We start from the raw sequence: 13,978 nt of genomic DNA on the forward strand, positions 1-13,978 counted from the left end.
ACTGCTCTTTGTGTGGCATAGCAGTTTCTGTGTGCTTCATGAAACTAGGGACTTTCCTAGAGCTGGAGCCCATTCATTGTGCTCTTCTACAGATTGGTGTTGTATAGTGTGTCTAGATTTGGGGCAGCACAGGACTGTAGTCCATGGCTCCTTCTCCATTACATTCAGAATGGTCATATCCCCTCATACCCCTATCTTTGCTGATGAAAAGTAATCCAGAATACATTAGGTTGGGAGCAGCCTGAGACCCCACTGACCTTCCGGAAGCCAGGGGTCTAGTGACAGTTTGGTCCCTGTGGAGAGATAAGGTCCATAAATGCCAAAGGTAAGATAATCAGTTTAAGGGCCTCTAATGTCCTCTCATAAGGGCCACTCTTGCAGCTGCATGTAAATGTGCTTTTGTGACTCATGCGTTGTCTATACATGCACACATGACTTCCTTTTCCTATACAAACTCTGCATATCACCTGAAAAAAAGCTTTGGGAAATACCCCCAAAATTTGAGCTGGGAGGAACTGAAAGTGCTTTTTAGATTTCATCTCAAAATGTTATTTTTGCTAAGTTTATAACCTTTGTAATTTTCTACAGCATTGGATACTTGCACAGATTTGTAACAGACCAGATGCTACTTCACAAAGGGTCAGAGTGGAGTCCACTGTTGCAATACAGAACTTCTCTGCTTGCCACTGAGGAGGAGGAGAGCTCATCGACAAGCAGTGTATTCTCCAAAGAGTGCCTCTCGAGCAGATCAAAGATATCTTCTCTGAAAAGAAGACCTTCCAATGGTATGTACGTCTTAGATTTGGAACTCGCCTTTCTGGCCCTTATTACAAGAGGAACAGTATTCCCGGTTGAACTCAGACACCAGAATGAAGGTCTGCAGTCCCTTGCAGACCACCATCTCTGCAGTGGTAGCCGTTCGCAGGGAGTCATAAATAGTGATCTGCTAACCAATATTCATTAAACAGATCATTCTGCGAACTCCTGCAAGGAGGCATTTTGCAGTGCGACTTGTTAGACAATTTACCTAAAATAGATGTGCAGCTTTTGCCCACTATGTGTGACTTCTCTATACATCCAGTGGTGGCTGGTGACATTTAAAAGTGGTGGGGAGTAAGAGTTCGGGATGAGTGCCCGATGGCAAGCAAGTTCGACTGTCATAAGGGGGTTTGGTGGGGGTGGGGGTTTTCCCCTGATAAAAATGTTTAAAAAGAGTAGACCAATGGTGCATTTTCAAGCAAATTTGAGAAAGCAAGAAGGTGATAAATAAATTCTGAACTTCTAGTTATGGCATCAATAAAGAGATTTCATATGATAATGATGTAGGTAACTGCTTATTCGGTATAACCAGTGAACTTCATAACAGACTTTGAGATAACAATGCAGTGAGTGTCGCTCAGATATCTTTACTTATTGCAAATTCATTGATTACAAATTAAATCTACTGAGGAAATAGAAGTTATTGTGATTTGTCGGGTTGGACACAATGAGACAGCCAGCAATAAATATTAAAATGCAGTAAGGCACCCTACAAGGCACTTTATGTCTCATTCAGGGGATGAAGAAATATGATCACATCACCCCCATCCTGCTGGAACTCCCTTAGCTCCCCTTGCTGGTCTGCTACATCATCAAACCCAGCTGCATCATTTACAAACATTCCAAATGATGGAGATGGTCTTCATGATTTAGTGAGCCAGCAAATCCATCATGACCTGCAGCCCCAGTGGCGTAACAAAACTTGACCGGGGCCCTCTGCAAAGGACACGGAGCGGCTCCACTCCAGACTCACTCAGGAGCTCAAACGCCTTTGTTGAGGGGGCCCCCTGGACCTCGACCCCCCTGCAATGCAATGGCTGTGGGGGCCTTTGTTACGCTACTGTAGCAGCACCTTTCTTATCTTGGGGACAAGCCTGGGAGCACCACATGTTATAAATATGAGTGTAATAGACAAGACAGACATAGTAAGGAGGTAGAAGGTGTATGCATGGAATATCCTAGCAGACAGAGTACAGTGGAAAGGTCTCCAAGATTCCAGATACAATTGACAGGTTCCAGAAAATTTGAGGACTTGTGCTTGAGCTAGACAATCAATTTCATTCTTATTATCTTTGATATTGTTGCACCATTGTTGATAATTGTATATGTTATGTTGTATTTTGTTTGCTAACTGTATAAAAATATAATGCCGTTTTTGCAGTCAACTGCATTTCGCCAATAAAATCTGATTTACAAAAAAGACAGTTGATAAGTGTTGTGTGAGGAGACAAAGACCGCTCATGAACGTGCACAAAGGGGCTGAAGAACAATCTGTATGAAGGGGGCTGTGGCCCTAAATATTGTCCTTAGTTAACTTTATGAACATTAGGAAATATATATGTGCAGTTTGATTATTTGCTACTAAATTGCACTTTGCTACAGCAGATTTATGACTTTCTCATCATCTATTTAACTGTTCCCCACTCCCCAAGTCTGCAGAAATTTGAATGCATTTCTACATATTTTCACGTTATTTAGGTATTTAGAGTGCCTCTGCACTTGATCACACCTCTTGGAAAAAAGAAGACTAGTAAATAAACTGGGTTCTGCTAAACCCAGTAACTAACTAGTTGTATCTTGCATCTCGTTATTGGTGCATTATATGATGTAGGAGTTCCTGTGGGTTTCTATTTAACCCTTTAACCGCAGCGGAAATTCCGCCGCGATGCAGGCGAAATAAAAGGTGGGCGTGATTCAGACGGCCTCCCGCCGTCCTCCGCACACGCCCACCGTAACGTCGGATGGCACCTGGCCGTCCGACGCATCCACGGGGTTAAAGTGTAGAATGTTGAATGTTGCTGTCCTGAACAACAAACAAAAACCTGTAGAGCAACTGGATCCAGTAGTCAACAACGTGTAACTGGTCAAATGAAAATCAAAACTTTACTAATGTGTTCCAGAAACGAGGATCCACTTGTGACTCTTTGGATAATCAGACTAAACCTGAGCAAGTTTAAATGTTGACTAAATATACGCATGTAGAGGAAACCTTGATATAAAACCACAAATTTCAGGTTTGCCTGTAAACTAAGTTGGATTCTGAAAGCGTGGTGATGTTGCATATATAAATATTGTAGCGGGTGCATTGGGGGAATGGAAATAACCATTTCCTTGAAACGGTCCTCACCTGGTCGTCGTGTTTGCAAACCCTGCTTCAAGGCATAAAACAAAGCTGTTTTAATGCACATACTGTGTGAACTTGTGCAGCTCCTGCTCTGGCTGTCTCCAGTCCCCGCGCACTCCGCCTGGAGCTCCTGGGGTTGCCCTTCTGCCTAATGAGGGTGTTAGTGTAATGGTCCCAGCTTGCAGCGTTAATCGGGAAATGCCGCTCCTATGGAATTAGGTCCCTCAGAAACTCAGAGCCTGCGTCGAGACTCTGGCTCATGGTGGTTATTGAATCTGGGGGGAATCCAAGTCCTCTCTTTTGCACCAAAGGCTCCATGTCAACCAACCTAGCCTCGATCTTCATGTCCCGGAACTGCCTGCCCGCCTTAATTTTTTTTTTTTTTTTTTTTAAATATATTTTTATTGCAGGAATCAGTAAATCGTTACATTTTCGACCAGCATTATAGATCAAACAAAATCAATGAAATGCAACCCTCCGTCCCCCAGCAGTATGTACCCTTGCACAGCCATTCAGCCCACAACCCTACGGTCGGGCGGCGAAATTCAATGGGGGCTCAGCAGGAAGGCGAAGCTGGTCCGGATGATCCACTGTCCGTCATCTGCTTTTCCAAACAAGCCTACAAAACCCAGAAAGAAAACCCCACCCTCAAAACACTATGAACCAAAGTAATCCCTACCCAACCCCGCCATCAGTGCACGGTAACAACCGCATTAGGATCTGTGAGAGGACCCATGAGGAAAGCAACAGAGCTGTAAAGTGCAAACGTCTATCGGGACTCGGGGCGAGCTGCTTCCTCACTTTCGGAGTCGCTGGGGGCGCAATAATCCCTGAGGGCCTGCACTAACGTCTCCCATTCTAGCGCTGCCTCCTGTGCCTTCTCGTTATGCTGTCTCCTAGCTAGCTGGTATCTCAGTGTGCTCTCCCCCGCTGCCCACTTCAAGAGTTCGCTGTGCCACCGGCTCCCTGTCGGACCAGCCCGTGCCTTCCAGTTCCTGGTCACCTCTCGTTTAGCAAGGAGAAGCCCCAAATCGATGAATTTGCTGGTAATTTTGTTTTTGGGGGTATGTGGAAACCAGTGTAGGAGTCCCACTGCCGCATCAACCGATAAGGATCTCCCTGTCACCTCCTCCAGGGTCTTCCCCACTTCCATCCAATAGGAGGACAATCCCGGGCAGGACCACAACATGTGGAGGAGGTCTGCCTCCGGCGCCGGGCATCTGGGGCAGTCCGCCGAGCTCGTAGCAAAATATCGTTGGATTTTCGCCGGGGTCAGATATGCCCTATGGAGTACGTAGTAGTGGACCAATTGAAAGCGGGCGTGGCGTGTGCCCTTCCAGGCTCGCCGCACCAGTTGGGACCAGGTCGTCTCCGGGATCTCCTTGCCTATGTCCTCCTCCCAACGGGTTCTCAGAGTAGGGAGGGGAGCCAGCCCCTCATTGATCAGTCTACCGTAGAGGCAAGTGACCGCCTTCACCGTACCCGCAGACATCATGACGTATTGGCACACCGGAGATATAGGGGGTTCCTCTTGCCCGTATTTCCAGTGCGCCTGGATCGCTCGGACCAAGGCCGAGTGCAATAGAAAGTCGCCGCGAGGCACCTCGAAGCGATCAATGAGCTCCTGAAAGGGCAAGAGCGCCCCGTCCTCGTAGAGGTCACCTACCAATTGTAAGCCTGCGTCCTCCCAGTTTGCCAACCGTGACCAATCACCGCCATGGGGCAAGGCTGTCAGCATCCCTAAAGGTATTTCGGGCGCATACGGTATTCTCAGGTGGCCCCGGGCGTGAGCTCGGTTCCAACACAGGCGAATGGTCTTCTCCTCTAGCGACAAGTCCTGTAAGGCCAAACGTTGTCGCAGCGCTATGAAGGAGAGAACATGCCTGGCCATACCCGTACCTCTCCTGTCTTCTGGGCCCCGGAATTCCCGGGCGATCTCCTGGGTGAAGGTCTGGAGCTGCGCCGCTAAGTAGTACTTTTCAAAGTCCGGCACCGCAAGCCCACCCTCGGCTTTCGGCCTCATCAGGGTCCTGAGGGCCACCCTTCAGTGACCCGAGCCCCAGAGGAATCCGACCATCATTGATCGTAATAGTCTAAACGTGGCCGGTGGGACCCAGATCGGTAGCGCCCGGAAATAATACAGCAACCGGGGAAGCGCCACCATTTTGAGCAAAGCGATCCGCCCTGCCACCGAGAGCGGTAGTGTAGCCCAGAAGTCCATACTGCCCCGTAGTGCTCGAGTGCCGCGGGCAATGTTCCCATCCAGGAGGTCAGATGGTTCATGGTAGACGTACACCCCCAGGTACTTAAAGCAGTCAGGTTCCCATCTAATCTCTCTACTGAGAGCAGGGCTAGGGGTGCCTTTGCGAACCGGGAAAAGACAGGTCTTAGCCCAATTCACCCGGAGGCCCGAGACCTCCCCAAACGTCGTGAGCGCCTTCGCAGCTCCATGCAGGGCAACAATCGGGTCCTCAAGAAAGAGCAGCAGGTCGTCGGCATACAGCGAAATGTAGTGTGGGCCCGAAGGTGTCCACAAGCCATTATAAGGGGCTCCCGATCGGAGGTGCAGCGCGAGTGGCTCCACCGCCAGCGCAAAGAGAAGCGGGGATAACGAACACCCCTGTCTCGTGCCTCTCTCCACCGGGTATTGTGAGGAAATCAGCGGGCCCGCCCGAACCCTGGCCGATGCAGAGGCATACAGGACCGTGGTCCACCTGATGAAGCCCTCGCCAAGGCCGAACCTCCGTAACACAGTGCTCAGGTAGTCCCATTCCAGGCTGTCAAAAGCCTTCTCTAAGTCTACCGATAGGACTACCGGGCATGGGGCATCCACGAGCGGTTCTCCCAGCAAGCGGAACAACCTGCGGATGTTCATGGTCGTGTTTCGCCTGGGGATGAATCCAGCCTGGTCTTCATGCACCAGAGAGCTCAAGTGACCCAGCAGCCTCGAAGCCAAGATGCTGCTCAATATTTTATAGTCAACCGTCAACATTGATAAGGGACGGTAAGACCCCGGATCGGACGAGTCCCTTCCCGGCTTGAGGAGGGGAACCACTAAGGCCTCGCACATCGAGCCTGGGAGCCGACCAAGCCTCTTCGCCTCTCTATATACTATTAATAACCTTGGGGCTAGGAGATCAGCATAAGCTGCATAAAATTCCACAGGAAGGCCGTCTAGGCCCGGGGTCTTATTCCTCGCCATCTTTTTAATGGCGCTGCGGATCTCTCCCAGTTCTATGTCGGACCCCAGGGCCTTCGCCACATCCTGCACCACTGTTTGGAGCTCCAGGGGCCGCAGATAATTATCAAGCAGGTCAGGGTCTCTGACAGAGCGACTGCGGTACAAACGTTCGTAGTAGTGTAGGTAGCAGCTCAGCATCTCAGGCTGAGTGTGTACCACGGTCCCATCCGCCATGCGCATGGACGTCGTCAATGAGGACTGGCGCGTAGGGTTGGCAAGCCATGCCAGCAACGCGCTCGACCTATCCCCCTCTGCGAGGGACCTAACGGTGTAGGCCTTGTAGTCGAAACAGCGCAGCCGTTCGACCTCCGCCGCTACCGCCTCCTACGCCTCCGCCGTGCGTTCCTGTAGTTCAGGGCGCCCGGGACGGCGGAGTTCCAACTCGCGGAGTTTCCGATCAGCTGTGTCTAAGTCGGCAAGGATAATTCGCCTCATGCCGACCTTCTTGGAAATACAGTATCCCCTCACCACCACCTTAAAAGCGTCCCATTCCAGCGCTCTCGAGCTCGCGGTGCCCCGTTGGACGCGAAGTACTCCGAGATCTTATCTCCTAGGTCCGCTTTGAAAACGCTGTCCTCAAGGATCTCGGGACGTAACTTCCAGGTGGGCACCGCAGGCACCCCAGGAAAACAACGAAGGTCCAGCAGGAGGGGGTTATGATCTGAGATGGTCCTGGCCAAATATTCAGATCGAACCGCCGCTGAAATCAGTTCCGCCGAGCCAAGAAATCCGTCCAGTCTAACGTGTAACTCATGTAGGCCCGAGAAGTAGGAATAGTCCCTAGTTGCGGGGTGTTGTGCCCTCCAAATATCCGTTAGACCCCAGTGTGTCTGCCAGTCCCTACGACCTTTAGCCACACGGCGAACCGGAGAGTCAGGGAGGGGCGGATGCGAGCGGTCAGTTTCCACATCCACTACTGAATTGAAATCTCCACCGAGCAGGAGGGGCCCGGAGAAGAAGTGGGCCAACGAACCCGATAACCTGGAAAGAAAGGCAATCTGGTCTATATTGGGAGCGTACACACAGCAAACGTTTAGGTCCCTCCCTCCCAAAGTGCCCGAAATGGCCACATAACGCCCCTCTGGATCTATCACTGTTTTCGTGACCTGGAAGGGAACCCCAGCTCTAACCCAAATCAGCGCCCCTCTGGCATACGCGGAGTACGAAGTGCAAAAGACCTGCCCCCTCCACCTACGCTGTAGCGCCGCCCCTTCCGCCTTGTTCAGATGGGTCTCCTGCAGCAGCGCCATTTGTACCCCTCTACGCACTAAATAAGCGTGGACTTTGTGACGCCTAGACATGGTGTGGAGCCCCCGCACGTTCCAAGTAATGCATTTCACATTAGCAACATCAGCCATTGTCCCATATCGTTCGTGCAAAGTCTCCCCATCCGGGTCCCAACAAAGAAAGAGCATCAATCAACCCAGCACTGATGGCGGCCATTTTCCCCAACCAAAACTTAACAACCCCAGTTCGAACCAAACCCCCATCCACCCTCCCCAGAACAGGACCCAAATAGCACCATCTAGTTCCATCCAAACCATACCCTCCAAAAACCCCCTGTCCCCGACTAATCCTGCGGTCGCCACCGTAGGAAGGCCTTAAGGGCCAGGTGCGGGCCGGGCGTTGGCAGTGGGCCCTCGATGCCCTGGCTACCAGGACCAAAGTAAGCCCAAAACAGTACCAGAAACCCTCGGGGCAAAAGCAAGGCACCCCACCCCCCCTTCCCCGGGAGTCAGCATCAATCGTCGTTACCCGCCACCCCCGTGTCGGGCCCCCACCCAAATGGATGTAGCTCACCCCGTTAACCCTGTCCATCCAGAAGGTCCTCCACCGATTTCGGTGTGATCACCGGCGTGTGGACGCTATCAGTCACCGATTCCTCGGAGTCCGTCGGTACCCCCTCGTCACCAGGGTCCGCTTCCTCTTCAATGGTGCCGTCTCGTGAGCCAGACAGCGCAGATAACACCTCCAGCACTCCCTTCCGCTCCGTCGATGTCTCCGCAGTTGAGGGTCCGCCTGATCGTCCACGGGGACTCCGAATCCTCTTGGACCGCCGTCTCTGCTCCGGCTCCGCCGCCAGCTGAGATGAGGAGCTAAAGCCATCTTTCCCGGCTCTATAGAGTTCAAGCCAGTTACAGACATCCTCCGGGGTATCAAAGAATTGAGTCTTGTCATCGACAATTATGCGGAGCCTTGCAGGAAATAGGAGCGAGTATTGGATGCCCTCGCTCCGGAGCTCGCGCTTGACCGCCAAAAATGAAAACCGCCTGCGTTGGGTTTCATAGGTGTAATCCGGGAAGATGTTCACCTGGCTGTTCGCCACTTTGAATGGGCCATTATGTCTGGCGGCATTGAGGATGAGGTCTCTGTCCCGAAAGTGCAATAACCGTGCCACCACCGGTCGCGGGGCACGTCCCTGTTGTGGTGGCCTCGCTGGGACTCTATGAGCTCGCTCCAGGGTGTAGAAGGAGGATAGACCCTCCGGGGCCACCGTGTCTCGGAGCCAGGCTTCCAAGTATGCCACCATATCGCCATCCTCAATCTTCTCCGGCAGGCCCACCACACGAATGTTGTTTCGCCTCTTACGGCCTTCCGCATCTTCCGCTCGCTGCTCCAGGGCAGTAATCCGGGACAGGGCATCCTTCATAGTCGCGGCCAAGGTTCGCTGCGCCGGCTCCAAGGTTTTCACCGAGCTCTCCACTTCCTTGACCCTATCCGAAAGCTTGCCGTGATCCGCTCTAAGGAGGCCTAGGCTCGTCGCCACCTGGGCAATGTCCTGCTGGAGTGCCGAGCGTGTGGTCGCAATCGCCTCCAAGACGCGGTCAAATTGCTGCTGCATTGGTGCACCACCAGAGCTCTCTGGGTCTCCACGTTCCTCTTTGTCCGGGGCCTCCGAGTCTGAGGCGGCTGGGGTAGTCCCCTTGGCTCCTCTAGGTTTCCCCATGTCGCCGGAGGCACACAGTGTTGATCCAGGGACAGGCGCCACCGAGTGCGGGCGTCGGCTATGTCTCTCCCGATTGCTGGTCTTCGGGTCGAGTGCCGGTGATCCCCGTCTCCAGGGCCTGTTGGACCTCCTCAGCTTCGGCTTGCGCCACCACCACGTCGTCTGAGGGCACCGAGGAGGAGGCGGAGACAATCAGCGCCAGTTCGGGCAAGCCCGTTTAGCTGATGAGGTCCCGGAATGAGGGTCACCAACTCCACCGGATACTTTGTGGCGCCAAGGGGTTGTGCCTCCCATGGGAGTGGGTCGGTCAAGGAGATGCAACCAAGTGCGGTGTAGGGAATGGGCACTACGGTCAGGGCCTCCAGGCGTCCGCGTGCCGGGATCCGCTATAGCGAGGGCATCTGACCATCTAGGTGCGATCCCCGTTGCCAGAGTCCAATCAGACCGATATCCAGACCCTCATATCACAGGGAGACGGAAGGGTGGAGGGTGCGCCGCTGTTAGTGATGCTCCTCCAGTCTAATGGTCCCGGGCAAGGGGACAATGAAGTCCGGGCGCCATGTTGGGTCGCACTCCGCGGTTCCACAAACTTCGATTTTCCGCCGGGTCATCACACGTTCGGACTGCGCCAAGTGCCCCGGCAGGTCCCCGTCGGGCCGATCAACAGTTTGCGGGGGTTAGGGTGCCCCACGGCCTCCGATTTACAGGATAATCCCGGGCTCAGTCCCGGAGCCGAGCTCTCAGGCGACCATCGCCATCGGCGCCCAAGCCACGCCCCCCCCCTGCCTGCCCGCCTTAATGCACGCCGCGGTTCCGCAGAGGTGTATAATAGGCTTTCCTGTTTTCAGTTTCTGTGTTTGGTAAATTCTGGTGTGGTTTTTTCAGTGTTTTCAAGTGATTTCAATACCTTAAAAAACAGTGGATATCAGTGGTTACATATTTTTGCGCCATTAAAAACAACAGAAACAGTGTTTTTCCGGTTTTCATTGAACTTTTTTCTATTATTATTGCTTGCTTTCTGAACTGATAGTACATGGTATATTGACAGTGTACGTGCAGGGTATATGAGACCCAAATACATTTTTACAAATCAAACTTATCGTAGTACACCATACAATACTTCTTCAGTGAGTCTTTGGTCATGCACGCTCGCTATTCCTTCGCATGTAAACTTTTATCTGCGAAAAAGCCCTCTTCAACATTGGCACTTGAGACAGGCAACAGCAAAAAAGCCAGTACACCTTTTGATAACTCTGGTCACTGACATAGCTTTCCATGGCAATACTGGTGCACCTGAAGATTGTGATTCTCTGCGACAGGTTCTGCAAATATGCGTTGAACTGGGTGCATATGCCCTCAGAGTTATTGAAGCTGTCAAAAACGAGGCAGCAGTTTTGAAACTCCAGAGAAAAATTTCCCTTTACGGAAGGGATCTATAATTTGGGCAGAGTACCACAGTGAGGCTTCATTGACTTCAAATGGCATGGTTGGTGAAGGGCTATTTCTCATACATTGTGAAATAAAAGTTCCTGAATTGCTCCTCAACATTTATTTGTTTAAAAAGTGGCAAGCACTCTAACATGGAACATGTTACAGTGCCAAAGTCACTAAAAGTGTCACCCAGCCTACTCTCAAGGAGATGTTTTACCTCTACACCAAATATGCTGAACACTTGGTAGACAAGGATGTTTTCAGACTCTAGTTTTTTTTATTCTATCCACTACAGCAGTCATGCTTTCCTGTGAAAATCTGAAAATGCAATAGGGTGTACTTTTTTTCAAATCACTATCAATATGTGACCAAAGATCCTTACATTTCTTGCCTTTTGGCATCATCACTAAGCAAAAGTTCTGTAAACAGTTGCCACATGGGTAATATAGCATTCATGGCCTCTAGGACTGAGAACCACCAGCTAAGTGACACAGTTAGGATGACTCAGTCTTTGATGCAGCACAATGCACAAAATAAGAAATATTTGCGTTTTAGTTGCCGCGTATAACAAAACAGTGCACCAGAACGGACTAAAAAGTCAATAGCATTCTTCATTAACTCTGAAGATTGTAAACATGCTTTCAGCATACCATCTAACAAAGTAGCAAGGCTCTCTTACAGGGAAGCACTCCAGCTCAGGTATCGATGTTGACAGGTCATCACACAACCTTTTCATATACGAAGCTAAATCACTGTAAATACAAACAATAGCATCACTCCAATCTTTGTTGAACTTAGTAAGAACGTTTTGCAGCAGCATTCCAAGTGGCACTGCGTTCCATGTTTTTCCAAAAGTCTGGTGTCATGTTTTCACCAGAATCCCAGATGCTTTGTGACTGCACTCTTTTCACATATACCAGTCACTATACCATGCATTGCATGTTTAAAGCCTGGGGCATTTGGCAATTCACCTACTATCAATACTGACTCACTAGAAAAGGGGGCTGATGTATCAAGGTTTTTTACCCATTCTATGTGGGTAAATGTGATGGTACATATTGGGAAAGATTCTTATGAGACCTACATTTTTCCTATCAGTGAAAGACTCAAACGTAGCACAAAAAAATCAAATATGATTTTGATATTTCATGATTCTCTACAGTTTGTAAAATATATAAACATCACCTAAAACATGCTCTAACCCCTGTATCTTTAGACCAGACACCACAAAACTGAAAAAGGGAAGAAACAATATTTTAGTGACAAACTATAAAAATCAAGCAGAATAATGTTAGCCCAGTCTTTCTTACTACTACCTTATATACAAAGTTACAATGTATTGGCCCCTTCAGGAAGAAATAAAAATGTCTCTTTCACTCTCCTTATCTTTGAATAGCATTTAGTTTGTGGTTGTGCAGGGGTTTATATGTTTACACTGGTGAGTGCTATTTCCCTTTCGGTGGGGTTTTATCACTTATTATAGGTTGAAACCGGACAGCCTAACTGTATAACTAACGTCCCCCACCGGCGCCAATTACACCAATAGTGATGGTGCTTTTATGTTGTTTGCATTAGAGGACAGCATGACAGCAGCACCCAGATTGGATGTGGCAGGAAAACACAGCGCCTCATAAATAGACCAAGAGGCTGTGTCTGTTTTCTCCTGGCCCAAAGCACACCGCAGATTGTGAGGAGACAAAGTACGCATATAGGATTGGCCGTGGGAAACACAATGGCCAGACTGACTTTCGAACTTCATTTCACTGTGATGTGCAGGGTGACTGCCAATCATTAAGTCATTGGGCGCAGTAATAGAAGTCACCACTGAGACATAATTAAATTACTTAAAACTGCAAAACATATATATATATATTGTATGTGACAGCTGGCGCGAAGGGGGCAGCGCCTTGGCTCACCTGTAGACGGTCCGCCCCTGCATATATCTAGCCCAATATGTATTGTTTAACACGTCAATCTGATAAAGATTGTATAGTTTGTGTTTTTGCATTGTTCCAAAAGAGCATTCAAGTAACCAGCAGAGCACATTAGCCAGAAAAAAATACATACAGAAAAGCATCACCAATGAATCGAATTGCTAGTTATTGTGGTGCTTCCAACAACATTTGTCACCAAAAGTACCAAACACAGACTTCCTACAGAACTCTTACGACACAGGTCTTATGAATCCAAAATAACAAAGCAGAGGTTAGCAATATGGTTGGCTATCACAGTGTTCCGAAAAGCACATTCCACAAGATAATCCATACATAAACATCCAGCATACCACATTTGCCACACCATAATACACCCAGCACAGAATGGATATACAAGCCAAAACCAAATAGTTTCCTTGTGTTTTCCAATAGCATAAGCCAACAAATTATGCCACACTGAAACACAACATAACATATTTGTTTAATCTGAGCACGAAAACACATTAGAATGTTTCTCATTCCTCTAACTCTGCATACATAGAGATAGAGCTTTCTTGTAGCTACTGAAACTCTATACTGAAATAGCAAAACACATAGAACAAAGCACCCATCACACATCCCTCTGCTAAACAACTTGAGCATACAAACAGCACTAGCCACTGTGGAGACAGCTGCATCACAAAAAATCACGTTAAACAAAAAAAAAGAGGTACGGTCAGTCACAGTACTGCCACGGAAATAGGAGCGAGATGGATGATCACACACTCACTTCGGGTGAATAGGAAAGCCCTCACACACCGACCTAGTCAGTGTCATGCTTCATCACTGGGCCCCACCATAGAGGCCGAATGCCTCTATGGTGTGCTGCAACGCCAGAAAGACTGCGGAGCTGGTTGTGTGAAGAGGGATGTGTTGTGAGGGTAGTTAAGGTTAAAAGTGTCTAAAAGGGTATCAAAAAAAGGAAATTTAATATATGATCCCTACGACACGAATATGAGGTATTATGTGTCTGAATTTAGATGCCAAGGTTTAGGAATGGTTAAATTCAGAGAATACAGTCAGTCAACATGTTTCTGCCTTAAGGGTTGTTTAAATTTACCTAGGCATTCGTCAGGACTATACCCCGGCGGTATGGACACTCTAATAGTCCACCCTAACCTGGGGGCGTGAAAGTGAAAAGAAGGTGAAAAAAAATTGCTTAAAAGAAAAGGAAGAGCGGGTCGCTCATTCAAAAAAATGCTCCAAAATCAGGAGTATTCCAG

General features: G+C 49.3%; 1 protein-coding gene across 1 annotated transcript in view; it reads left to right on the forward strand.

The window, feature by feature from the left end:
- The window catches only part of LOC147697138 (cohesin subunit SA-2-like), a 741,253-nt gene that overhangs the window by 641,401 nt on the left and 85,874 nt on the right, over window positions 1-13,978 (forward strand). Inside the window, exon 29 of the mRNA XM_086934206.1 lies at window positions 589-785. Coding sequence (XP_086790332.1) covers window positions 589-785 — 197 coding nt within the window. The remainder of the gene's footprint in view (window positions 1-588; window positions 786-13,978) is intronic.

Source organism: Lissotriton vulgaris, chromosome 8 (genome assembly GCF_964263255.1).
Source record: "Lissotriton vulgaris chromosome 8, aLisVul1.2, whole genome shotgun sequence".
Taxonomy (NCBI): domain Eukaryota; kingdom Metazoa; phylum Chordata; class Amphibia; order Caudata; family Salamandridae; genus Lissotriton; species Lissotriton vulgaris.